Source organism: Parambassis ranga, chromosome 1 (assembly GCF_900634625.1).
Source record: "Parambassis ranga chromosome 1, fParRan2.1, whole genome shotgun sequence".
In the NCBI taxonomy this organism is placed as follows: domain Eukaryota; kingdom Metazoa; phylum Chordata; class Actinopteri; family Ambassidae; genus Parambassis; species Parambassis ranga.
Genome location: NC_041022.1, coordinates 20,642,894 through 20,668,588, shown reverse-complemented (window position 1 = coordinate 20,668,588; position 25,695 = coordinate 20,642,894). Strand labels below are relative to the sequence as shown.

The 25,695-nt window shown below is 40.8% G+C and overlaps 1 protein-coding gene across 4 annotated transcripts; it reads left to right on the top strand.

Moving 5' to 3' along the window:
• Window positions 1-13,820: 13,820 nt before the first annotated feature.
• Window positions 13,821-25,206, top strand: sun2 (Sad1 and UNC84 domain containing 2). 4 transcript variants are annotated; one of them, XR_003671364.1, is made up of 17 exons: window positions 14,834-15,126; window positions 19,607-19,715; window positions 19,839-19,939; window positions 20,073-20,435; window positions 20,510-20,569; window positions 20,759-20,830; window positions 21,139-21,287; window positions 21,519-21,569; window positions 21,640-21,678; window positions 22,134-22,328; window positions 22,418-22,555; window positions 22,696-22,792; window positions 22,878-22,993; window positions 23,079-23,252; window positions 23,322-23,411; window positions 23,536-23,763; window positions 24,008-25,206. XR_003671364.1 is itself a non-coding variant. In XM_028416384.1 (16 exons), exons 2-16 carry the CDS (start codon window positions 19,609-19,611, stop codon window positions 23,650-23,652), a joined length of 1,869 nt encoding a protein of 622 aa, XP_028272185.1. In that variant the 5' UTR covers window positions 13,821-13,854; window positions 19,607-19,608; the 3' UTR covers window positions 23,653-25,206. The 4 variants fall into 4 exon arrangements, 3 of the variants coding, with proteins under 3 accessions (XP_028272185.1, XP_028272176.1, XP_028272163.1); XM_028416384.1 differs by lacking the exon at window positions 14,834-15,126 and adding an exon at window positions 13,821-13,854 and having other exon boundaries at window positions 23,536-25,206; XM_028416375.1 differs by having other exon boundaries at window positions 14,834-15,072; window positions 23,536-25,206.
• The last annotated feature ends 489 nt before the right edge of the window (window positions 25,207-25,695 follow it).

Genomic DNA, 25,695 nt, shown 5'->3' with positions numbered 1-25,695 from the left:
TGCACACACCAAAAGCCAGCTATTCTGAAGACAGTAAAAACTCCACTTCAATCTCTTATTCTTCACAAGACACAGTTTAAAAAAAAATGCACACTCAGACATCTGAAATAACTCAAAACTTTCCTGCACCTGTGTTACCCATCTGTCTCCATCAGTTAAACTTTTTTTTTCCCTAGATAAACGGCGCTCAGTCAGGCTCAACCACAGCTCTTTCCAGCCCAGGTTATTTTCCCAGTGTGAGGGCAAACAGAAGAAAAAAAAAACAAACTCTGAATCAAGTGCTTAAATTTGGAACAAAGCGTCACAAGTGTTACAGAAAAAGCACAAGCGGGTGTGAACGCTGAACGCGTACTCACACACACATGTATAATGAGAAGCACGTATGCTGGATGCAAATACGTGAGGAGAAGCCACTTCCCTAAACTTACCATCTGGGGAAGTTCTGGTGGTTTTTCTGTGTAAATTTGCACAGTTGTGGTTTTTGCAGTGCTGCTAAGAAAAATCTGTTCAGAGATGTGGAGAAGAGGAAATGCGTCAGCACAGGAGGAATACTGACCTCTCAGGACAGACTCACCTATTCACATGCTGACTACAGTGTGTTGGGCCTGTGTGTATGGGTGTGTATGACCCCATGAAGTCTGGGTCATTGTCTTACCATGTCAAATATTGTCTGGAAAAACTGGTAAGTAAGTGAAAAGTTCGTCTATGCCACACTGTTTGCTCCCAGATATTTGTGTGAGCAGGTGTTTGCTTCAGAGTTATTGTTTCTTGGGACTGGTTTGCTTGAAGTGCCAATGGGTGCTGGTGTCCAAGGGCACTGGAGAAAACACCCAGAGCCTAATGTTATAAAGAACTTCCATAATATCATCTTTGACTCAATTATTTTATTACATCACTTAATATTGAATAGTGATGTCTTGTACTGCAATCCCTGACTGATCTGAATGTTCACCTGTGCCAAAAAGGTAATTGCTTTCATTGTTGTCCTGACAAGTGGACATAAAATGTACTCGAACTACAGGAACCATAGGAATTATTTCAGGGTTGTTTTCAGGGCTACTTGCTACTGCTGCTACACTAGTTATTTAAACCTGACATCACCACTCACACAAGATAATTGATTGATTGTGTCATGTGATGGAAACACAAACCATGGATGATGAGATGGTGGCATCACCTTCCTGCCGTATTAAAATATATATATTCACTCGACAATGTGAAGAAACTCAGCAATAATCTTGTGTTCCAGACATTCAAACTGTACTACTAAACTTAATTCCCTAAGGATGTAATTTGAGACATAACATCAGATACATTCAAGTTCAGACAGGCTTGTATATTGAATGATTAAGCCTTAGAAAGGAAAAGTTATGCAAAGCACGTGCACAGCTTTGAAAAAGAAAATCATTTTAGATCTGAGGGGTTCTGTCTCAGCTTACTTCTTAGGAACCAGTCTATTTGGAACAGTGCATTCCCTGTAAAACATTTGATAATGTTGATAATCCAGGTAAATTAGAACAGATGCTGAGCCAGGGACGTGCAGAGACCTTTGGACGGGCAGGTGCTCAAAGTGACAACAGGACACATGGAGCATGAATTTGAAACATTTAGGACGTATAAAGATAATGTGTTAAATTGAATTTATAAGCTATAAACAAAATGTTTAATGAAGTAGAAGCCATTTCCTGCATTCTGGTGTATTTCAACAGCTATTTTACAGACAGAAGTAAAGGGTTAACTCAACAACTATTACTGAGAGATTCAATAACAACTCCTTATTGATTTTAAGCCATGATGACAAATAGAAAACAAACTGAAAACAAAACAGTTCTGTCAATCAAGATTATTATAACAAAACAGGTTTATATCTGTTACTTTCTACCTCTGTGCCACCATGACTGTAGGCCTAACCACAAAAACCACATTTCTGTTTCACTGTATTCCCAATGAGACCATCAGCTGTTCTGTCAGATTTTAGAGACTTCACAGAACAGATCAGATTAAACAGATTAGAAACAGATTACTCAAAGCCTCCAAAAAAGCTGCACAACAGGTAACTTAGTTCACCATGCATCTGTGCTGATGTGTCTGCTTGTGTTGATCAGCACACACAAGCAGTTCACATGTAGTGACTAAAACACAAAGGGAGGATCAATATAGAAGGAAACCTGCTCCCTGTCTGTCACTCCTGGCTTTTCCCTATATGCCATAATGTCTGCTGCACGGTGTGCTTGCAGCTGAATCTCAGATCTCACCTGGCAACAAGAAATTCTATTTTCTGATTGGCTGATAGGTCGCTAATTGCTACAGCTGTGAGTGCAGGTTGTCTGGTTAACTAGCGGCTATAACTTGTTAGAGGTGTGTGCAGTCAGACGTCACACTGGACACTCATGACTCACTTCACTTCGTCAGTCATCCTGGAAAACTACACCGTGCACAAACATACCGGTGCTGCAGAACCCTGCTCAGTTCTGCTCAGACCAGCAGTGGCCGACCGTCTCCCAGCTTAGCAGCGCTCATCTGCAGGGCACGTCAGGGCAGAGAGGGCCGTGTGACCGACCAACGTAGATCTAAGTTATTATATCGGCCCATTTACTATTATTTTGGACCACACAGACAGACTGTCACACACAATAACGATAAATAAAATAAAATATAATAAAAATTCACTTTGACAAAAGGGCACTTTGTGCCTCAAAGGTAAAGAGGAACCCCACCACCACCACCACCAACGAACCACCAAATCTTCAACAAAAATAACACCACATTTGGTTAATAATAAAGCCCCAGGTACAACACATAGTTTATTCTAATAGGATATATGGTCAGACTGCCTGATGACATCCCATCATGGGACCAATACAGCTGCAAAAGTCCATTTTAGGATGCATGTCAGGTCGCAGCACGACCTTCACGCATGAGTCTGGCATTCCAGTTTCCCTGTCACTGCGAGCTTTCTTGTTTTTACCTGCTGTTTACCAGGCATTTAAGCAATAAAATCACAGGTTAAAGTTAGGCATTAAAAGCAGTGTAAGGGGCTGGTGAGGACCACGATTGAATTCAGAACACTGAAACATTTTCCAAGGAAAACCATTCTCTTTTAGAGAAAATCAGAGAAATACGCACATATGTTCCTTTTTCACACACTGAAATATCGACCTTTAGGTAAATGTAGCACGGTTGTTTTGAATCAACTCAAAGTAGACTTGTATAATCTGCAGTGGCAGAGTTATTTTCCATCCACAATCACCAGGGTGGTTCTCACTGGAAAGCCTTATGATAACCTGAAGCCTTATAAATCCCAAAAGAGAAAAATGGGTCAGAACTGGAGGGCAGGTGAGCGGGTTAATGAAACATGTAGGAGAAGGTGAATGAGAGAGAGAAAGAAAATGAAGGAGAAAATGACTGTGAGGTAAAAATATTTCAGGTATGCACCTTCCCTTAAAGTCTAACCAGACAACACACACACGAGCCATTTCTGCAGCATGTGATAAGCTAATAGGAGCATTGGGTTTCCACTCTTTTTCCACAAGCACTATCTGATTTAGGGGACTTCCTGCTTACTCTCCCCTCCCTGCTCCCTTCATTCTTTGATATTAATACTTCACAGTGCATGCTATTTCGTGTGTGTTCATGCCAGAAACCATATACAACTTATAAATGTGGGTCCTTTGCTTGGGTGTGTCAATGAGTGTGTGTGCACACTTAGTTCTTTTATCTGCTTCTTGGTGCATCTATTTAAAATGTTATGTTTATACCTAAAGTATGACCTTCTTAAAATAGGCCTATATGTTTTGACTGATTGACTGATGTGAACTTGTGTACTTGTGGGTCTGGACGGGCCAATGTAGGGTGGAGCCTTACAACTGAATAGGATAGAAAAACAATTAAAACTGCAAGCACTGTTGATCTGATCCTCGCAAAGCTGCCGTCAGTGGGAATCAGGCACGTAGACACTTTCAGGACTTGCCTGCTAGCCTGTGTGTGATAAATGACTGACATCACTTCCTGTGGTAATAACATACACCTATTGTGATTCATTAAGATTCAGATTCCATATGTCATTATGTATTATGTATACACACTGCTCAAAAAATATGGTAAACAACACAATGAAACAGACTCCATCAGGGTGGTATGAGGGCCCGACGTCCACAAGTGGGACTTATGCTTACAACCCAACACTGTGCAGGGCAAGAACACCAGCAGTTTCGAAATTGGCGCCCTGTGTCTTCATCGATTAGAGCAGGTTCACACTGAGACGCTGAGCCTGAGTCTAGAGACGCCGTGGAGAACCGTCTGCTGCCTGCAGCATTCTCCAGGATGGCTGCACAGGTCTGGTTAAGAGATCCCTCAGGAGAACATCCGCTGCCTCATCAGGAGCATGCCCAGAGGGAGGTCATACAGGCACGTGAAGGCCACACACACAACTGAGCCTCATTCTGCCTTGTCTTGAGGAACTTCCACTCAAGTTGGATCAGCCTGTAATGTGACTTTCCACTTTTATTTTGAGTATGGTTCCAAATCCGGACCTCCATGGGTTAATAATTTTGATTTACATTGATCATCTTTAAGTTATTTTGTCCAGAACATATTCCACTATGTAATGAATGAAGATTTTCAACTGGAATATTTCATTCATTGAGATCTAGGAGGTGTTATTTGAGTGTTCCCTTTTTTTGAGCAGTATAGATCTTATCATAGATACACATAGGTCACCAAGTTCTTTATACAACATGTCATTTCCTGTAGCAAGTGTGGAGAACATTTCAATTCTAATGTTATGTTTGCTCTTTCAATGTGCACGTGTGTGAGTGTGTTTGAAGCTGGATTGACTTCCACCTGCTGTCACATGTACTGTCCTTAGTATTTCCTGTTTATATCAGACAACTTCCGCCCGAACGTCAGCAGGTCTGTGCTCCTGCATGAGCAACACAAAAGCTTAAGTACCCTAACACTGCCATTTTTTTAGGTTCTGTTGTCCCACTGAAGGAATTGATCAATGGCAGAGAGCAGGAAGCTGAACGTTAGAGCAGCTCAAATGGCCAAAATTTTCTTTCATCTTGCTCCCTTTCAAAATGGTTTAGTACACCTAAAGACACACACACACACATACTCTCTGAGAGCTCTCTAATGTCCTGCCCATGCAGGTGTGTGTTAATCTCCTAAATCCAATAATAATGGCAGCCCTGATCTTCATATGATCCCATTGAGATCAGTGGAGCAGCTGTATGGTGTGGGTTCACAGATTAACACACAGACACACATATACAGAAACACAGATGCATAAAAATAAAAGAGTACACCATTGCCATTGTGATGTTGACTGTTTCACCTTTTGAATACAAAGTCTAATCTCTTGAACATTTTATCCATCAGATACTGTATTTTTAACCTTTAAGCACTGACTTCTCATCTTTTCATTCTTTTGTCCAGGTCTGTCATGGTATTCCTAAAACACTGCATTCCCAAGAACAGGATGAACAATGTGAAAACACCTCTGTTACTGGCACAGAGTTGTCAAAAGGGTTGTGTTGAACAAGAACTTCCCTTTTAGGAGGCCAGCTTGTTTTGTGATCAAACACTCTTCCTGCAGATAACCTATGGTGGCCTTACAAGGAGCTGCTGCGTTTTCTTGTGAATATTTCATGCCTCATTTAAAAGAATTAAAAGCATGACCAAGGTGAAATACAAAAACAGTTTCTCAAAATGCATGCCGCCATAGGCTTTTAACACACTTATGAACAAGGACATTTTCCCCTGCAAGTCTTTTTATCATTATGCAACCTCTGAAAAAAACTCTTAATGAGAGGATAAGGCAGATGTCCTTTCTTTCCCAAAGAGTACTTGTATATTACACACACACACATTGGCCCATTGTACGCTATGGAAAAGATTATTCCAACATAACAGATGGGGGAATTTACAGTACTGAGACAATGGAAGAAAAAGGGGGGAATCAAAAGCACTGACATCATTTTGTTCCTCTCTCTCTCTCTCTCTCCTTCATCCTCTCTGTCCTGTCTACCTCTTCTTCTCCTCCTCTACCTGGCCCACTCTCAGCAGGAAGGTTTTCCTTATGAGCCGGGCCCTGCTCAAAGTTTCTTCCTGTTAAAAGGGAGTATTTCCTTGTCACTGTTGCTCTTAAAGGGGGTTCAGGTTCTGGGTCTCTGTGAAGCACCTTGAGACAATTCAGATTGTAAAATGCGCTGTATAATTGAATTGAATTGAATTGAATTGAATTGAATTGAATTGAATTGAATTGAATTGAATTGATGATAAAGATCAGTGGTGAATTTGATATTGTAGTGGATGAGGTCAATGGCTGAGTGAGCTAGGAGTGAGGAAACAAATGAGGTAAGAGAGGGCAGAGAAGAGGAAAGGATAGAGGATAAAACTAGGTCAAGAAGGGGAAATGGATGACTTGAAAAATAAGAACTCTCTTTTGTTCACAGAGACGGCAGAAAGGATGAAATCGTCAAATTTTTTTTTTAAACCTTTGCACATTTTGAGTACAATGTTCTTACTGTCCACTCACAAAACTCACAAGAGTATGGATCTTTTAAATTGTAAAATAAAGTTGGTTCCTGCGCCAGGCGCTGTGACCGACAGTTACCCTCCTTTCTGCACGGCTTTGCAAACAGTGTTTCTCTCAGCAGATGCAATTTTTGCCTCAAAGACTGAGGAGCACATGACAGAAACGGAAAAGACTGGGAAGAGATGGGAGGAAAGAGATCATAAAGGAGCAAAGAAAAGAGGCAATTAAAGATGGAGTGGGAAAAGTTGGAAGAAAAAAATCAAGTTTCCCATCAAACCACAGCTGAGAAAGTAACAGCACAGCTCTTTCATCAGTGACTTGGTGCACGCTCCCATGTCTTAAAGGCTGTTTGAAGCGCTGCAGCTGCATGCCTGATGCTACGTGTGTGTGTATATGTGTTTGGTCATAGCCCGAAGCCATGACTGAGTGAGTGACTAATTGTGTCGTCTGCTCAGCACACACACACAAACACACACCAAGATTACGCAATCACCATCAGGATAATCTTCTTGGCCTGGTATTTTTTCCTTTAGAGGATAAATATCGACACGTCTAGATTACTCTTTCGTCTGGAAATCCGTCACTCTTGTAGCCTAATGCCTGACCTCTGCTTATATTGCGCCATACATCCATCCACATACTGTATCTGTGCATCCATCCACACATCCAGCAAGCACAGAATCGTAGAAGAATCTAAATGTTAAACTTTTTCTTACTTACATGTCGCTATTATGTAATGATGGGCCACAACCCAATGAAGAAGTGTTTATAGCAGCAATATTTCACAGTCTATTATGAGATGTTAACCAATCAGATCAATGAATCACTGAAAATAAACTACATTAATGCCCTGGGGATATTTGCAGGCAGTAAGTAGCATTTTGCATATTGGTCTTTGTGAGGAAAATAGAGGCACCTAAACATGTGTTTATGAACCAACAATCACTGTTGTCAATTAAAGCCATTGTCTCACCTAAAACTCATCCAGAACTGTGAACTGTGAAGAAAGTGGTCTGCACCCTTAGTGGTTATACCACAAGAACAAAGTTGGAAGCACGGCAAGATGGATTTGTGTTTGTGATGTCACAAATCACACAAGAATGCATCTGTTTCAAAAAGTAAATAAAACACATCATAAAAAATAAATAAATAACGAACGAACAACATCAAAACCTGAAGCAGCTAAATAGAACTCAGCCAAAGTTAATATCACTATTTATGTATGTGTTTTCCAATGGTGATGTGCCAACATCACTTCAGTGGAAAAAAAAAGAAGAATGCACATCTGGAGTTTTTCTTCTGTTGTAATGCTGAAACTATACGCTGTAGCTTCTGCTGTACGACATTGTGTTTTGATGTAACCTTTTTTTCTATTTGCTTTTTTTGTGGTCACGACCATTACTCACGCAACACATTCAAAAAATAATATTGCTATATACATAGACCTGGGACTGAAAGAACAAGACCAGTACATCACCAACACATATGAACCCCATCTCTGAAGAAAAGTGATCTACAAGCTGGATTCTTAAATACAGAAGTCATTTTTCTACTGGATGATGAAGGCAGCAGTGATTCCCTCTCTGTCTCTATGAGGATATACTGTCTATGAACGTACACACACACAATGCACATTATTCAGAAAGTTCACTGAGTAGACCTCCTGCCAATAACTGTATTTTAGATGTAGAGATGATAAAACACGTTCAGACAGAAATCACAGTGTTTCATTGCATCCCATTCATCATATTGTGTTCTTTATGTGGCATGTGCACTGATGTTTATGATCGCTGGCAGCATTTTTCACCTCCATCTGTGTGTGTGTGCGCTGACGTGTGCCAGATAAAAATGTCGGTGTCAGCCACAGTTCAGGTAACGCTGAAACACAAAGCAACAAGTGAAAATCAAAACATGGACAGCTGGCCCCACACACTGAGCGGATAGTTTACTGTGGAAGAGTTAGCGCAGACAAATACAAACTGAAAGGGAACGCAGATCAGACAGATTCGAAGAGGTGACAGACAGGGCAGGAGGAGATGGACCGGTCTTTATTTTGTCATTTAGACCTTAATCATCATTAAAACAGTGACTTTCATGAGAGTCCATACAATGAATACATTTATATTAGTGACTCATTTTCAAATAGCACCTGAGTGTTGTAATTACCGTTGCAGCATGTCTAATCTGACTATAAACTTAATAGTGTATGTCCCAGTGTTTGTCCGCTAGCTTCAGGTGTGTGACAATGAATCCACACAAAACAAGCGCTTACCATGGGTTTCATTGTGTTATTTCTCAAAGCTATTAGCTCAAAAAAAAGTTATGTCAAAGTAAAGGAAGTTAGTCAAACGCCCTAAGGAGCAGGAAAACGGGCGCATCATGTTTGGAGGTCATGGAAAAATCAAACTCTCTGTGAGGTTGTGACCCGGGCAAACATGAATGTCTGGAGCTTGCTTCACACTCTACATCGGGCGGATTTCTTCTCGTAAATCTCTCTCTCGCTCACACACTCAGACACACACTCACTCTCGTACACTCACACACTCTCGCTCTCTCACAGTCTCCCTCCATCCATTGTGGCCTTTCATGTGTCAATGGCTCCATTGATAAGCTTGCGTGAGTCTCTCTGGGTGGATCCTGCTTTCAGGGTTTAGACCTCCATTAGACAAAGTTTCCACATAAACAGACATAAACAGATGTACGTGCACTTGTGCACAGGTTCAAATATTCCAAAACACACCATTATGCATTTTATTATATCTATGTACATTTTAGCCACATCCGTAACATCAGATTAATATTATGTAAGACTGGAAATTGTTATTAACAATGCATAGACTGATAACAGTCCAGATGGATTTTTTCCATACACAGAGCGTGTTGTATTTCAAAATCATATGGGTGGGAAGTGATTATTAGCTTATGCCACAGCCAGCTGTTCAAATATGTGGCCTTCTATTTGGATTAGATTGTATACCAATCTTTAGAATAAGTTTTACTCTAAGGGGGCATTCCAATAACACCTCACACCTGTTCACAGGCCTACAAAACCTTTTGTGACTCAAAGTAGGTGAAACAGACCTGGTGCTAAGTAAAAGATCACCCCTAAGCCAAAGTGACAGATCTAAGTGGAGTTTGGAGACTGTAAAGGGTTAAATGTTCTGTTAATCCAGTGATAAATAATCATAAACTATATTTTGAAAAAGAATGAAACCACAGATAGGTAATGTTGTTCTCTTTGTCGTACAGACAGTTATCCTTTATGATTGTGAATGTCACATTGTTGTCATATTATCCCATTTCAGACAGGCTGTGGGCAGAGCTCCAGACATGAGCTCACAGGGAGACTCCCTTTGGTGTGGTGGGGAGGTGAGAGGTGAAGACTTGTGGTGTCTGCAGCACCCAGGTGGGCATGCATGGTTTTGTAAACCATTGTAACCATTCTCAGATGCTCAGAAACACACCCATTGGCATTAGAAGCATGCATGCACTTGCACATGTGCATTCATCCACTAACAAATACTGAATGTGCACATAAATACCTCTCACATACAAAGGGAGAGCGCGTGAAAGTTTGAGTGGAGATGTGAATGGGAAGTAACCTCTGCTTTCACACTAAGCACCAAATGCTGCAGCTGCCCAGTGGCAAGCAGCAATGCATTGTGGTATTTCAGGTAAATTACACTCCCCTAGGTGATTATGGTTAAAGAAAAATGGTTTCCTCTGAGTCAGCTTGTCTGGCTAAAGTAAATGCACACAGGCAAACATCAGACACATCACATCAAATTTTCCAGCTCGTTGTTCCCACAGATAGGCCTAAATAACCGTCTGTGTATGCGTATTGATGTGGTCGTATCTATCGTTACATAGTAAACATCAACTGCTGTTTATGGATTACAGAAAAAAAAACATTGTAATCCAACTCTTCTTCACAGCCTTCCTGTGTGATTGAACTTGGCACACATTTTAAGGATAAGATGGTTTTCACCTTAGCTTCGTGATAACTGTCCAGGCTTGTCATGGTTCATTTATTGTTCCACTTAAGCCCGACCTCACAGGACTCCATGGAATTTCTATAGATGAGAAATGAGGAAGGAAAAAGGAACTAAGAGGCTCTGGCTGTCCTGGTAAATCCAAATATGGTCAAAGAGGTGAGGCTGCGTAGCAGAGTCTGAGACAGCACCCACCTGTCAAGCCCTATTATGCATACCTTCACATTTAAGGCCCAGATAAATATATATAAAAAAAATTCAATAACTAAGTTATACAAAAACTATTCTTAGTTCTGATGATGCATAAGCGTGGAGTACACAGCATGTGTGGTTAATTATCAGAAGCTTTAGAATAACAACCCCCCCCCCGACCATCTTCCGGTCTACTCATCCTCAGGACAATCTGAGGAAGCGGAGATGATGTTTTCTGAAGGTGGTGGACCGAAACAAAAAACAACACGGATGTCCTTTTAAGGACTATTTTCTCCTGTTGTCCGAACCCCCACCATACCTCCTCTCTTTCTCTCAGTCTGTCCACTACCTGTGATGTCACTGATAAAGAATTCCCCTCCGGTGAGACGGCTTTAGTTAATAAATAACAGCATTAAACAAGGACTTACTGGTCCCTGCACCACACAAATACACAAACTCTTTCTCATTTTTCTTTCAGTGACACACACAAACTCCTATGACAAGGTGCAGTGTCTGTGCTGTTTATCCTGTTTGGCATGGAAACTCATATCTCTTTAAGGAGATAGTGAACATTTAAATTTTCTATCCAACCCACAGAGAGCAACATCTGTCCGTCTAATCAACTGTAACCATTTTTGGTCTCTACCTTTCTTAAGGAAAACCCAGGTAAAAACTGAACCATGTGATTAATGTGTCCCACAGGATGAAATGCACGATCACACACACTCAGTGTTGCAGGTATTCTTTCTATTTCTTACCGTAACACTGACCCAGCCCTCACACTCTCACAGACATGTCTGACTCACCTTGATGACATCACTGCAGTGAGGTCAGTATCCAGCTAGACTGGGAGCGGATTAGACCCGTGATAGGCTGCTGTCACACTGGTCTCAGGGCAGCTTAAGCATGACCACACAGGGTCACTCTGAGTGTCTCAGCAGATTAAAATGTGTGCCATGTTGCCAGTGATGTCATGAAGTTGAGGCCTGCGCATGACCTACTCTAATGCCTCCTACTTTGATTTTCACATCGTTTGAATACCATGCTTCTTATTTGTCTATATGTGGAGATGAATGGAATTTAGTTTGAAAAAAAAAAAACAGGGAGAGATCATCACCAAAGAAACAGTGGCATTATTGGATATCATGGCATCAACGCAGTAACAGGAACAGCTTCTTCTGCAGAGAGTGGTTCAACCAAAAACACACTGTGAGGTAAACAGTCATTAGGTGTAAGTGAGATTTCTCTAAAGCAGCTGTAATACTGAAAATGCTTGTTGGCTGCTATTTAAGGAAAATCCATCCTGTTTATGCACATTCCAAAAATTCCAGAGGCCAAACTTTGTCATTTTCCTTGCGACAAAAACAGATTTGATGGTGGAAATGCCCGCTGGCTTTCTGGTGAAAAGCTACATGTTTTTTGGGGGGGAAAAACACACAATCAGCTGCTATAGCAACATTTCTTTGGGATTTTCTTTTGAAGTTTCACTATGTGCTCCATGAGGGAAACTCCACTGGTTGGTGTCATGGTGATGAGAAGAAGGGGGGAGGGGGGGCACATAGTGAGAGAGAGGTGGTTGTAGCGAGACATTGGGTTGGACAGGAAGAAAGTTCTGCTATCAAGTTAATTTATCATCCTGTTTATTTTTGATTGATTTACATTTGTAAGCAAACACGGTTTTCAGCTGCTTTGATTCCCTTAAATGGAACTTCAAAGGAGACTGTGTTTGCTGATCTCTACGTCCACTTTGAAAAGTTTTGGGAACATTAAAATCTACTGATTAGAATGTATCCAGTTGGGTTAATTGTGCAGTGAGTGTGGCAAGTTCTTCCTTAGAAAGTTTCAGCCTTGTAAACACCGGTCTGGACTCGATCCCAGATTTAACCATCTAAATTTAAGCTTCTCACCAGACTTGTGCCATAAAATATTTAGCGAATGTGACCCAGAATAAATGGAGCAAAGCCTGCGAGCCAATTCAGGCAGAGACAGCGAGCCAGAGTGCAACACTCACATGACGTGCCCCATTCCCTATACAGCATGCATCCATTGTATCTTTTGTAATAGGGGTATCTGTTCATTCTGTGGGTCTGTAACACTGCTGGGAATCCACCTGTAGGCTGAGTTCATGCTGATGTATGTAAACACACTGAAATACAGAATGAAAACAGAGCAGACTTATTAATATCTACCTGGATGTGTTTACTACAGTATAGGCCTTGGTGAGACATTACTGCCGATGACTCAAAGAGTGTGTGTGTGTGTGTGAGAGTGGGCAGTGTGTGTCACTGTCTGTAGGTGTGCCCTGTGTCTGCTTAAAGATTTCACTCTCTCTCTCTTATCCTGTCTCTGCCTCTCTGTGTCCCCATCTTCCCCTTCTCCACAACCCACCCCCACCCCGTCCACTCTCCTGGTCTCTAAAACAAACCCACCTACATACACACATTTCACTCTATTTTTGATCACATTCCAACCCACTGACTTCAGGCCAGAAATGAGAAAGCTTATGTGTGTGTGTGCATGTGTGCCCATGACGTCAGCTGTTTGTTTGCATACTGTGGTTGTGTCTGGGGCAGCAGCTTGGTAGATAAGGGGTGTGTGTGCGTGTGCGTGTGTGTGTGCTGGTTTGTGTGCTGAAGGGTTGAGAGTAAGGGAAATGCCAGACATGAAAGAGTGCTCACAAATGTCCAGTTGAAAGTCAGTGGAACTGGACTCAGGAGTGATGAGCTTGTCAACTTTATAGTCTTCATTGTTGAGCGACTGGTGATTGAGTGTATTCCTACCTCTCTGTCTCTCCCGCTCCCTCACCCCAGCCAGAGGAAACTGCTGCATAATGATAACAGACTCTGAGACAATGGGTTCAACGGGCGTAAATACACATGCACACACACATATTGATGCAGAATGCATACACATACGCTGTGCCGGTGAAGATCGGGTCAGGGGTCCTGTCTGTGCTGCTGATAGTTCCCAGACCTTCTGAAATTATTTATCAAATATGGAACAATCCGGACATACCAGCCACATTTCAGAGCTCTTTTATTTTTATTTTTCCTAAAATGACCTGTTGGAAGAAGGAATTACCCCTCTCCCACCTTCCCTCCCCTGCCTGGACCTTGTCTGCCCAGTGATAAGGTCAGATTGGGTTTATTTTGAGCTCCTTGCTGTACTGCACAAATGTACTAGAGTACTGAAGCCCTAAGGGTTTCCTTAAAAGCATTTGTTGTGATTTGGGAGTTCTAAATAGGTTCAGGGAACAATTCTAAAATAAAACCTGGATTTTCTTTCCGAGGGGATTAACCTTGACTGGTTGTGTTACCTGCTGCTGGGTTCAGGGCTTCTCTACTGTTGAAAAGAAATGTGTTTATCAGAATTACTCATGGCATTGTTTATTGTTGTCTAAAAAAATTCAAAAGTCTACAAAAATTATACAGCCTATGAGGTAGAAGTTTTCTTGATTCTGTGATTTGAATGGCAGGATGTTGTGGTGTAAACATAAGCCTTTTATTTTTTTTAAAAAATGGGTAATTTAACTGTGTTTAATGATATTTTGTAATAACAGTCCTAACATCCTGTAAAGCACACAGTCACTCATGGTTAGATGGCTCCACTGTGTGTCCGCAGACCTGAATTACAGCAGATGGCAACTGTCTCTCGTAGGTGCGCATGAATGCCCACTAGAGGGCGCCCTGTGTTTCTGAATCGTTCTACATATTCCTCCATTGACCTGCTGGAAGCACACCGGAAACAGAACAATGGACCACATCACAAACACAGTCGTGTACACGAGATATAAATAAATAAAACAGACTCTCTCCTCTCTGAGGATCATTTCCTGCGAAAATGTTATTTTAGTCTTAATAAATACTGCTCTATATCTATCTATATTATTATTATTATTTATATCTATAAAAAGCCTCTTTTTATAGTAATAACAATAATAATAGTAATGATAATAATTGTTTCTTATTATTATTATAACAACTACAGCAACAACAAAGACATCATACCCATAATAACAGTAGTAGAAATTGTCCCAGGAATACTGAGTGTATTTTATTTTGAAAGCTCCACCGGAAGTCTCTGTCCTCCTGTACTTTGGGGAGATAACTGTCAGCGTTAGTAGCGGCTGAACCTCCGAGCTGTCACTACAGGCGTCGGTCTGTGTCGCTGCTTCAGCCCACAGTTATGCCATCTACATTCTTACTCAACTTCTGGAAACACGTCAGAAATTAAGTTTCTGTGTTGGGACTTTTTTTGCCCATGGAGGAGATGTTTCTGTAAACGCAGCTTTGTGGTGTTCGTGAGGACTGAAGAGAGATTATCGTTTCCTGACAGTCTGACAGTTCGCCTGTGAGTTAGCGTGTTCTTTAATTTATCTGCGACAACACCTCACAGCACAACGAGGTAAGATCAGGACTCCAAGCCCAGCATAGGTTTCGGTGTTGTGTTGGTTTGGTTTGTTAGAATTCAGCCTGTGTGAGCCTCTGTGTGTTCATGCCTCTGCTGGCTGACCTGCCGCGGTGATGGAGCTGGTTCGTGAAGCCTGTTGGACACAGTAAACATAAGCAAACCTAATTTCATAATTAGTTTACACTAATTGGGCACTAACAGTAACAGAAAGGTGCTAGTTAGTAATTATTGTTTGCTTTCTGTGTCGGTAGAATTTGTGTTTAAAAGGCGGGTTAGTTGAGTTTATGGCTACTTAAACGTGTTTTGCTGTGTACCTAACTAGCTAACCTGCTGGTATGTCAAGTATGTTAAAAACACTCATATCCATCAGAGAGACAACACTAAAGCAGGTTAGGGTTTTTATTTACAGTAATAATTTATATTTAATTTTAATGTGCAAAGTTTTCTAAGCTAAACTAACTCTTACTTTTATTAGATTATCCAGATATATTGTCTAAAACATACAGGGGTCATGGGGGCTGCACCAAATTACTTTCTTTAATAGCACTTTCTGCTTCCAGCAAGGTTGATGTTACCAGTTTATTTTATTTTTTTTGTACACGTGCATGAAAAGTGCTATGAATGTTGCTGCATATTGGCTTAGAAGTGTTCAATAACAAACACAAACCTTAGACTAACCTAAAAGCTTACTTTCCTGTGCAGATTTCTGGCAGCTTTCAACTCCATAAATTCAGAGTGCTTATTTTAAGCAGGGCCTTGTTGAAATGCGGTTGCATTGTTCTTTGTTTTCATGTCCACATGCCTGCACTATGAAATGGATCAGCTGAAAATACAAGTCATCCTAGTCTGGGTGTTATAACTCTGCTAGTTTTGTAATCATTTGAACATTGTTATACATCTGAATAAATGTATCAGTAAAACAAAAATTGCTAAATATGACTAATAATTTAGTGGGTGTTTAAAACAATTACCACACATTGTAATTGTTAGTTAGTTAGAGATGGTTGGAGGACACCAGATGTCGCCTGAGATTCTTGGGTGTGGATCCTTGGACAGCTGTGGTGTCCAGGCAGTCCAGACAGTAGCTCTATGGTTGTGGAGCTTACATTCAGAGGTTCTTAAACTTTTACACATTGCACAATTTAAAGCCCATCTGTAAGCATGGGCAAAGGAAACTATCTATGGAAAACGCAGGGAGAGAGCCTGAAAGAATGCAAAGCAAGCATCTGGTTCAGATAAACAGACCTTATTAGGTAGCCGCTTAACTAAATAACTGTACTTACGGTTTCTTCCCCTCAACTTCACAAAGAGCTTGGGGTAAATTGTCTGAAGCCAGTGCACGCAGATGACTCATCTGCTCTGTATGCCTGAGTCATATTTCACTGGCAGAGGCCTAATGTTAGCCCTATAGCCACAATCTTAGCCCATTTGCCAGTGTATGGGTGCATTCCTCCTTCCCACTGTATTCACTTCTTTCCTCCCAACTTTCATTTTTTCACTCGTGTTTTTCTGCCTTCTTCATTCATTGAGAAAACTTTGCTGCAGGTTACATTACACATAACTTCTTTTTCTCATACACATGCATGTTTTGTCTTTCCTCCCCTTTATCCTTTTGTCCACTAGTCAGTCTTTTTGTTTTGCTGCCTGCCGTTGTCTTCACCGCCCAGTGCCATCGTCCTACTGCGGTCTAGCTCTTTCTCTCTTATTATCACTCATAATCTCTGCTCTTAGGCATCCCTGTGTTTTTTTTGTCTGTCCTTTCTGTGGTCAGGATATTGAACCATTCCAGTGCCCCACCCTGCCGCCAGCCCTGGGCAAACACTGCTACTAAATCTTAATCCCTGCTCCCTGCGCTAATTGCCATAAATGTTGAGCCAATATAGATTCTTACCAGAGGTTTATAGGACTCACATGTGTTTAGAATTACAGTGCGGTTGAAACATTAAAAAATAAAATAATAGTTTTGCAACCACGATTAAAACAGCTTTCCAAAAGAATGAATGGGCAATTGTAGGATATTTGGTTTTAGATCAAATAGCCTGATTAGCCAGAAACAAAGAAAAGCTGGTCTGCAGAAAAATGCTGGATGAACAACAAAAGATGAGCTTTTTATGCCGGGGTGTCCTCTGTATGAGGATGAGGGGGTTGGTATGTTCAGGAGGGGAAAAGTGCTGAGCTGAGCACACTGAGCTGCCACTTAAAATGGAAGGGCAGGATTTGACAGAATCACAGTGCAAAGGGCTCCTTTCTGTACACACTCAAGCCTCTTGACGTGCAAAGACCAAATGCTAAATGTGTGAATGTGAGGCATCAGTTTCCTTATTTGCATGAACATGCTTTTGTTGCTGTGGCATCAAAATATTTGTGACCCTTGTTGCTGTTTATCTCGAACTAATAATAATATTTTCTGAGTGGTTTCAAAACGGGCACAAAGCAGAATTGTAAAATAGCCCAATTACACATGTAATTACTTCGTAAAATTTGTCAGTTCATAGTGGTGGCCTCTTATCTTACCTACCAAGTAATTTAAGCTAATTCTGCTATGTTGAAAATTGTGCAGATTAGTGTTGGAGTCTACTAGGCCAAATGGAAATACAAATTTCTATTTTACCTTAGCAACCAGGTGGTTTAATAGAGAGAGGGTTTCATTTAATACACACATTCAGAGCTGATGGTGAATGGATGACACCTCACTCTCTCATCACTGTCTCAGTGTAGTCTTTTTGGCCAGTTTGCAGTAGTGCAGAATGTGAGAAGACAGGTTTTGTATTATACAGCTTGGTGGTTCAAGTGTTTTGGAAAGTTGTTGCTCACGTGTAGAATGCTTCAGATGCTGTTGCTGGAAAACAAAAGACAAGTTTCATGATGATGATGTGTTGTCCTCATTCACAGTAAACAGAAAATGTCTCTCTGCTGGCAGTGGACTGATGTTAGGTGTATTCATGTACTTTAAGTGGTGCTGTTCCCTGTTTTTTGATCACATTTCAGTTCTTCTTTGGTTCAGTTGCATGCAGTGAATCAGTTTTGAGCACGTACACTGGGAGTGTCAAAGTGTAAAAAAAAGTTATAAGTATTCTAGTGTCACTTGATCTTTAAAGATAAAGTGCAGTTTTTAGGAGTGAACCTTTTCGTGTGCATGTGTGCGTTCACATTAACTTCCTGTCTGTTGGGTACAAGCAGCCGCAGCTTCCCTTTCTGTCATTTTCTACAGCCCTGTTTATAGTCAGTGACTTGCTGCATTCACTTCTTTGACCAATCATATAAGTAATTATTGGACACATTATAGCATCTGACAATATAAAACTTCTCCTGAAGTCAGAATTTAAATTGTGTGAATCTAAAGTCTGGAGCCACTGGACTCTGATATTAACACTTGAATATAAACTTTGCATCAAGGAAGTGCATCTTATAACATGCAAAACACCAAAATTGTAATACGATTACGTACCTTGTGATTTCTGTAAATGAATTAAAGGTGTAAGGTTCAACTTGCCACAGAAGTTGGCTTGGCAGGCAGTAAAGCTTGTGAGCTGTGGTTTATGCTAATTATCTACAAAAGAAAGAGCTCGGCTTTGACCAATCAGATTGCAGAGCTTAAGATGCCTTTTTGTTACATAATCTTTGTGATGGCTGCTTTGCTGAAAACTAACGTTGTGGACGCTTTGTGACAAACATGATCATAAAAAATAAGAAAGCTGCTAAAAACAGTTTTCTCTGTCCATTCTCTTCAAATAAATGTACTTTTTCTTCACTTCACATATGCTGTGTCTGCCGGTTTCTGTTTATGTTCTGTAAATCTCAGTGAGTGTTCAAGCAGCAGGACAGATTAGTTGGATTACAGTTGACCAAGATTAGCTAAGAGCATCTGTCAGAGACTTTCTGTTAGTGTTGTACCACCACACTACCACTCCTACATCAACCAAAGGAGGTTCACTGTACTGGTAACTACTGCCACTACCTCTCCATCTATTATTAAACATGTCACTACATTTTACTTGATTATTGCTGCTGTTATTTATGTTAGAACAACTTCAGCTGTAAGAGACGCTTCTTCCATTCCTGTGTCTCATGCTTTCTTCATCTACCACCTCTATGTCCTCCTCCTCAGCAGCAGCGTGCAGCACAGCCCACTGCTACAGCTGCTATTAAATACTAGTGAGCTACCATTATATGAACAACTACTGCTGTTTTCTTTACTGTGCAGCAGGGGTTAAATAACACAAACCAAGGGTTTGTTGTAGTTTCATTAAATGGACATTTAGGGTTGCTGATCCTGATTTTGTTTTACACAAAATGTTGTTGTCACCATACAGATGCTCACGGTCCTAAATAGTGATGCTATATTGGACATTCAGTTAAAGCTGGCACTTAGCAGATGAATCTGCTGCAACTATAAGAAAAGATTTACAAATTGAATTCTTGGTAAAAGGATAAAACGATAAATTGATGTATTTTTTTTGTCTGTGTGTTTCAGTCATGTCTCGTAGGAGTTCTCGCCTGGTGTCTGGTGGCTACTACAATTCAGATGAAGAATCTGACTCCAGTAGTGTGACAAACATATCCTACCGTGAAAACCCTGTCAAGTGAGTAACTCTGTGTCTGTGTCGGTGCTCTTTCATCTGAAGCTCAGATTCTGGACACTGATTTACAGCCTACAATGTGAAGCATTAAGTTTTTTTTCTAATACAGAGTTTTTTTTAATTCAGGGTTTTTAAGAAGAAATCAGGGAAGAAAGCCGGCTCCCGTACTTCCAGTAGAGCCAATAGCAATGCTAGCTCTCCTGCCCCTGAGACACCAGTCTCTACAGGCAAGTATCATGGTGCCACCCAGTCACTTACATAATATTTTGTCAAAAACAATAGCTGTGAACATTTCAAGTTAAAGAAAAGGTTCTTAAACTGTCTATATATTGTGTTTTCCTCATCTTTACTGTGTCACAGGTCTAAGTCTGAGTCCCTTGAGCAGTCAGAGCGAGTCTACGCCGAGGACAACACCTTGCATCCCCCCTGTGGCCACCCCTCGTCCTGCCCTGAGTCAGACAGCCACACACTGCACATCAGTACCTCCAGAAAAGAGCCCTTACACCGGACTATGCAGCCCCAGCAGGCCAGAATTGCACTGCAGACCCAGCCACAAGGAGCTGAGTCAGAGCGCGGTGGACAGCTCTGGGTACTCGTCTTCTGAGGGCACTTCCAGGAAGCCTATACTTGCTACTGGCAGCACCAGCAGAGCCAGCAGTACCAGTGGCACTCCCAGTACTGGATATGGAAGCAGAATCAGCAGTGCCTTCACTAGTCTGATTGGTGAGTACTGGAACTTGCTTGCACATGTGTGTATTACTGTGTAATAACTCATTTGTCTCATATGTTTTGCACAGACTCTGCTTCACTGACAGCAGCAGCAGTACATTCAAAAGTACTTGATGTGACAGCTCTAGGTAAAGTGTCAGCATGTGTTTGAAGTTGTCTTTATGTTTGTTTGCATGTATGAACACATGTATACATACGTGTTGCCTGGACATTATTGTTCTCACATGCCAATGGGTTTATGTTTCAACAGTCACTGCATGTGATTCAGCTCTGGCTTATAAAATTCCTAAAAATCAACTTTTTTCTCTGCACTGCAGCAAATAATTCATTCAGCAGTCGCACGAAGAAGGCTTGCGGTCTTTTCCTCCTCTTCCTCATCGTACTTCTGTGTAAGTAACAAACGCACGGTTTTATAACTGCACAGTCGCTGATAGAGCTAGCTTCCTGAAGACATCATAGACACTCAGGGTTTCCCCCAGGAAATGTAACAGATTAGAAGAATTGACCACAAAATGTGCTATATTTGACTTTGAAAGCAGCTTTGCTGCTCTCCTCTTCTTGTGTGTGTGGTTGCCCTCATGTGACTGAATGAGTCAGAGTATATGTCAGTCATGAACACATTTTAAGGTATGCTGATGTTTACTTGATGGGTTTCTAAGAGCCTTTCTTAAGTTCCGACCCCTCCTGTTTTCCCCAGGTATTTGGTTGCTCCTTCCCTTGTTCGCTTCTTTCATCTCCCGCATGACTGCCTCAAAGACCTCTTCACAGACACAACCTAAGAGTCAACCTGTTATCCCTGCCTCTCCTCCTCCTCAACCAAGCATCATATATTCCACACCTGTGGCGGTAGGGCTCATCTGTGTCTCACTTATTTATCAGTTACATTGATTGTCACTGGATGTGTGGGTAGTTTTTGTATACAGATAGATCTATTCCTATTATCCATTAAGGAGTTCAGGGTTCAATTCAAAGCTGAATATCAGTAATCAATGTATGGGACATGCTCTAAGGAAAATAAAGTAGGAAAAGTTAGTTTTTCTTTTTTTGTTTACTTAATAGTATCGTGTTTTTGTCTAGGATCCAGCTGTTGTGTCAGCTGCTGTTGACAAAAAGATGCAGCATGTCCTGGTAAGACAGTAACTTTCATCACATCATCTTCATGATTGCATTGTATTATAATTATTTTATGTTATTGCAGGTGGAGCTGCAGCAGAAGCAGGAACACCTTCTTTCTCAGGTGGGAAAGCTGTCTTTGGGATGTCATGATAAAAGACAGTTACTACAGCCCCATCTAGTGATGGCAATAAGAATCTACATAAACAGATTGCCTACATTTTTAGCTTTGTCACTTTGTCTTACATAAAAGCCAGTGCTATTCCTGAGCAACATTTAGCTGTTTTAGGTATTAATTATAATTCAAATAGTGCATTTATATTAGTTAATTTAATAGTGAAAATATTGAGCAAACATTTGACAGTGATTTTCATATAAGACTGAATGTTACTGAGTACACAATAATTAGTAACTGTGATTTTATTCAGGTATAACATCTACTCTATAAAAGCAAGAATGTATTTAATTACATTAAATTCCTCTGCAATAAATTATTTTTTTATTTGAGCAGTACTCTTTTTTGCATACATTGTTTGTACAATCTCACTGTAGTCGACTCACCGTATGTTTTTCCCTCAGATGAAGAAGACACTACAGCTGGACGTGCAGGTTATAAAAGCCAAGCTGGAGGCAGCAGACTCAGACAGTCGGCTGCGTCTGGAGCAGGAGGTTGCTGGGCTGGGCAGACAAATGGCAGACTATCAGACAGACAGCCACTCTGCTGCTGCAAGTCTCAGCCTCAAGATCCAAAATTTGGAGGCCCAGAATGCCAAGGTAACAGAGTTAGTGGGGAAAAAATATTTTTCCTGTGTCCTGTTTCCTGTTCCATTGCATGATTTTAATGTTCTTCCTGTCCTTTGTAGCTGTCCCAGGAATTATCAGCAATACAGCTCATGCCTCCTCCAGCCCCTTGCCCTGAACCTAGTACTGCCCCTGTCATAAACCATCTCACCCCAGAGCTCCTACAGGCCATGGAGAAGTGGCTCACTGACCGCATTAAGGTAGCATCATACATGAGACCACCCTCAGATTACAACACCCAGGACAAATGTTACTTTTAGATCATGTTTGTGTACATGCACACACTATTCTTATAAATATGGTGGTCATCGGTGTCTTTGCTCTTGTGCATGATGACCAGGAGCAGGATGCTATCAGGCTTGCTGACAAAGGGAGTTGCTCAGACTGTCAACATCCCATGGCTGACAAAATGGCTGACTTTGCCCTTGAGACTCAAGGTAAGGAACGTTAGCTTAGCTCCACATAGAATCATGAATTCAACAAAGATAAAATTCTTATGTTACATTGTGTGTCTGTGTGTAGGTGCCAGTGTGATCAGTACCAGGTGTTCAGAGACGTACCGTATTCGCTCAGCATGTGTGACCCTTTTTGGTTTCCCTCTTTGGTACCCGTCTGAAAGCCCGCGCACCGTTATTCAGGTATGATGATCACCTCACTCTTCACTGAAGACGGGTCCTTTCTGTGTTCTTCACTGCTACATGCCCTCTCTCCTTCCCCTCCCAGGGTTACCCTGTGCTGCTTCCAGGGAAGTGTTGGGCATTTCACGGTGTCCAAGGGACTCTCGTCATCTCTCTCTCTCACCCTGTGACGATAACTCATGTGACACTGGACCACCTGCCGCGCTACAACTCCCCCACTGGTCGCATTGATTCTGCACCCAAAGACTTTGAAGTTTATGTGAGTGTCACAGCACATGCTGCCAGAGGGTTTTATCTTCTTTAATCATCTGGTTGTTTTTTTTTTCAGGGGATGAAAAATGACACAGAAGAAGGGACGCTACTGGGGACATTCATGTATGATGAGAATGGAGAGTCGACACAGACGTTTAAGCTGCCTGTGAGTTCAAACTGACAAATCTGAAAAGACCAGATGATGTACAGAAACCCAGGATATAAGTATTTACTCTAATATAAAAAGGGTCATTTCTGCATTTCACATATTCTCCCTTTTTCTTTCCCAGAACCCGAGTGACGTGGTTTATCGATTTGTGGAGCTGCGAGTTCTCACTAACTGGGGCCAGGTTGAATATACATGCCTTTACCGCTTCCGTGTGCACGGGAAGATCGCTTCCACATGAGACCCCAGATTAACTGAGATGGCTCATTATACAGCATGTCAGAAAATACTTATATGGTCCCTATGGTCTGAGGTGCATTCAGGACCAAATGCTACTGAAAAGTGTGTGTTGGTACGTTTTTCTGTATTTTGTGTTAAAATGACAATAAGAGCTAATTTTGTGCGGTGCACATTTAACTTTCAATAATAAGTAAAATACATTTCTAATAGCCAAAAACATCTGAGAGTGTAGAGTTCTGGCAACTTTATGTTCTCAAATTAATGAGCGTGCCACAAAATAATTTTTAATCAATTTGTATTTTGTTGCTTTTGATAGTTATTGATATTTATTGGTTTTTCTTGCTTCATATTCATAGAGCGCACAATCATACCTGCAAGCTCCCAAAGTGGATTATTAAAAAACACTGCTGGAAAACTGCTGCAGTTTAATAATTAAGTGGTGCCGGTCAGACCCAAAGGCTCCTGCAGCAGTAATGAATTCATTTTTTTCTTTCTAATTCCATATAAGTCTCACAGGTTTTTGAAACAAACATGTTAAAACTGATTGGACATTGTCCTGATTGTTTTCTGTTGCCCTGATGTACCACGCTGTGGGCAACAGGTAGGAATTATGCAAAGGACAGTAATGAATGTTTTTACTCAGTATTGTTTGCTTTTCTTTAGTTAACTGCTATGGTGCAGTGTGCAGCTTTGTAACATTTCTTATTTTTGTTTCCAGTACTTTAATACTTGAAAACCTTTTTCTTGAACATGACTAGTATAAGTTTTGTATGATCTCCTTGGTCAGGAAAGAAAGGTGTTAATTATTTATAAATCATTGAACACATGATGTCTGTGGGATTTTTGTGGGAGGATTATTAACATGTCCTTCATATTTACCATTCAAATTCCTAACTAATAACACAAGACTCATTTTCATGTATTTGTTGTATTGTACTTTTAGATTATGTTTTCATTAAGCAGCGCACTAGAGGTCAATACAGGTACTAAGTCATTATTTTCTAGTTCTTTTCAGATGGGTTTTTGTGAGCTTAAGTAAGCCTCATTTGGAAGAGCAGATTACGTAGTTTCTTAAGCACCTTCAGCTAATGTAAAAATATATTTTGGCATGAGATGTACATCCACATTTCTACTGTCACTATCCTGGTGCATTACCTTTAGACTCATCTTCAGTACAGGTCTGATATATTAATTTTGCAAGAGCTTAAAATATGCATAACCATTGATTTTGACTTGATCTTTTGACATGTAAAGACAAAACAGTAACGTTCAAGATCTTACATTTGTGTGTTGGATTTCTTCATGTGTGTTTATCTGTGTATCATTGATGTATATTTCTGTATGGGTGCCAATTTCCAAAGTTGTATACTTCTTACGAGCAACATGGAGAACAATGTTTCAGGTCCACAGATACTTTTATTTTGTACAATAAAGACAAAAGCCAAAAGGTTTTCTCCTCTCTTTGTATTTATAAATATAAATACTGCCTAAATGCCTATTTCTAAGCCAAACTGGAATATTTGAATTGATAAATAAAACACCGTAAGACACAGTACAAGATACAAGTTGTGTTTAATGTGATATATCCTAATTTTAAATGTTCATTACAGAGGATCTATGACAACATTCTATAAAAATCTATTTTAAACAAACTGCTGCTTTATGAGGCCTGGGCTGGCATACATTCTGTTGTGCATTACAAAAAGTTACACCGCATAGTAAAGCTGAAAGACAGAAGAATGTAACCAACGTGTTTGTAGATAAAACACAAAGCATTTAGTTAATATGTAAATGTCAGCTTTTACCCCATATTTGTTTCTTCCTGTCAGATCATTTTAGCCCTCTCTACTGCTATTTTCAGCTTTTTTTGTCCCAACAAGAGGCGAGCAGCAGCAGCAGCTCATCTTGGGCAGCTGCTTTGTCCGCATGAGATAAGTCAGAGGCTGGACAAAACTGCTGACAGAGAGAGCCATGTAGGTCACACCAGTGACAATGGAGAAATGGCTGCTAACTCTGGGGCCGAACTCTCTCAGCATGTACTCAG

What these genes read in the sequence shown, in the direction of transcription:
- sun2 (XM_028416384.1), top strand. Translation starts at nt 19,609, where the DNA reads ATGTCTCGTAGGAGTTCTCGCCTGGTGTCTGGTGGCTACTACAATTCA. An exon ending in CTTCCTCATCGTACTTCTGT is followed by an intron (nt 20,831 to 21,138) that starts GTAAGTAACAAA and finishes TGTTTTCCCCAG; the next exon opens with GTATTTGGTTGCTCCTTCCC. An exon ending in GGCTCACTGACCGCATTAAG is followed by an intron (nt 22,556 to 22,695) that starts GTAGCATCATAC and finishes CATGATGACCAG; the next exon opens with GAGCAGGATGCTATCAGGCT.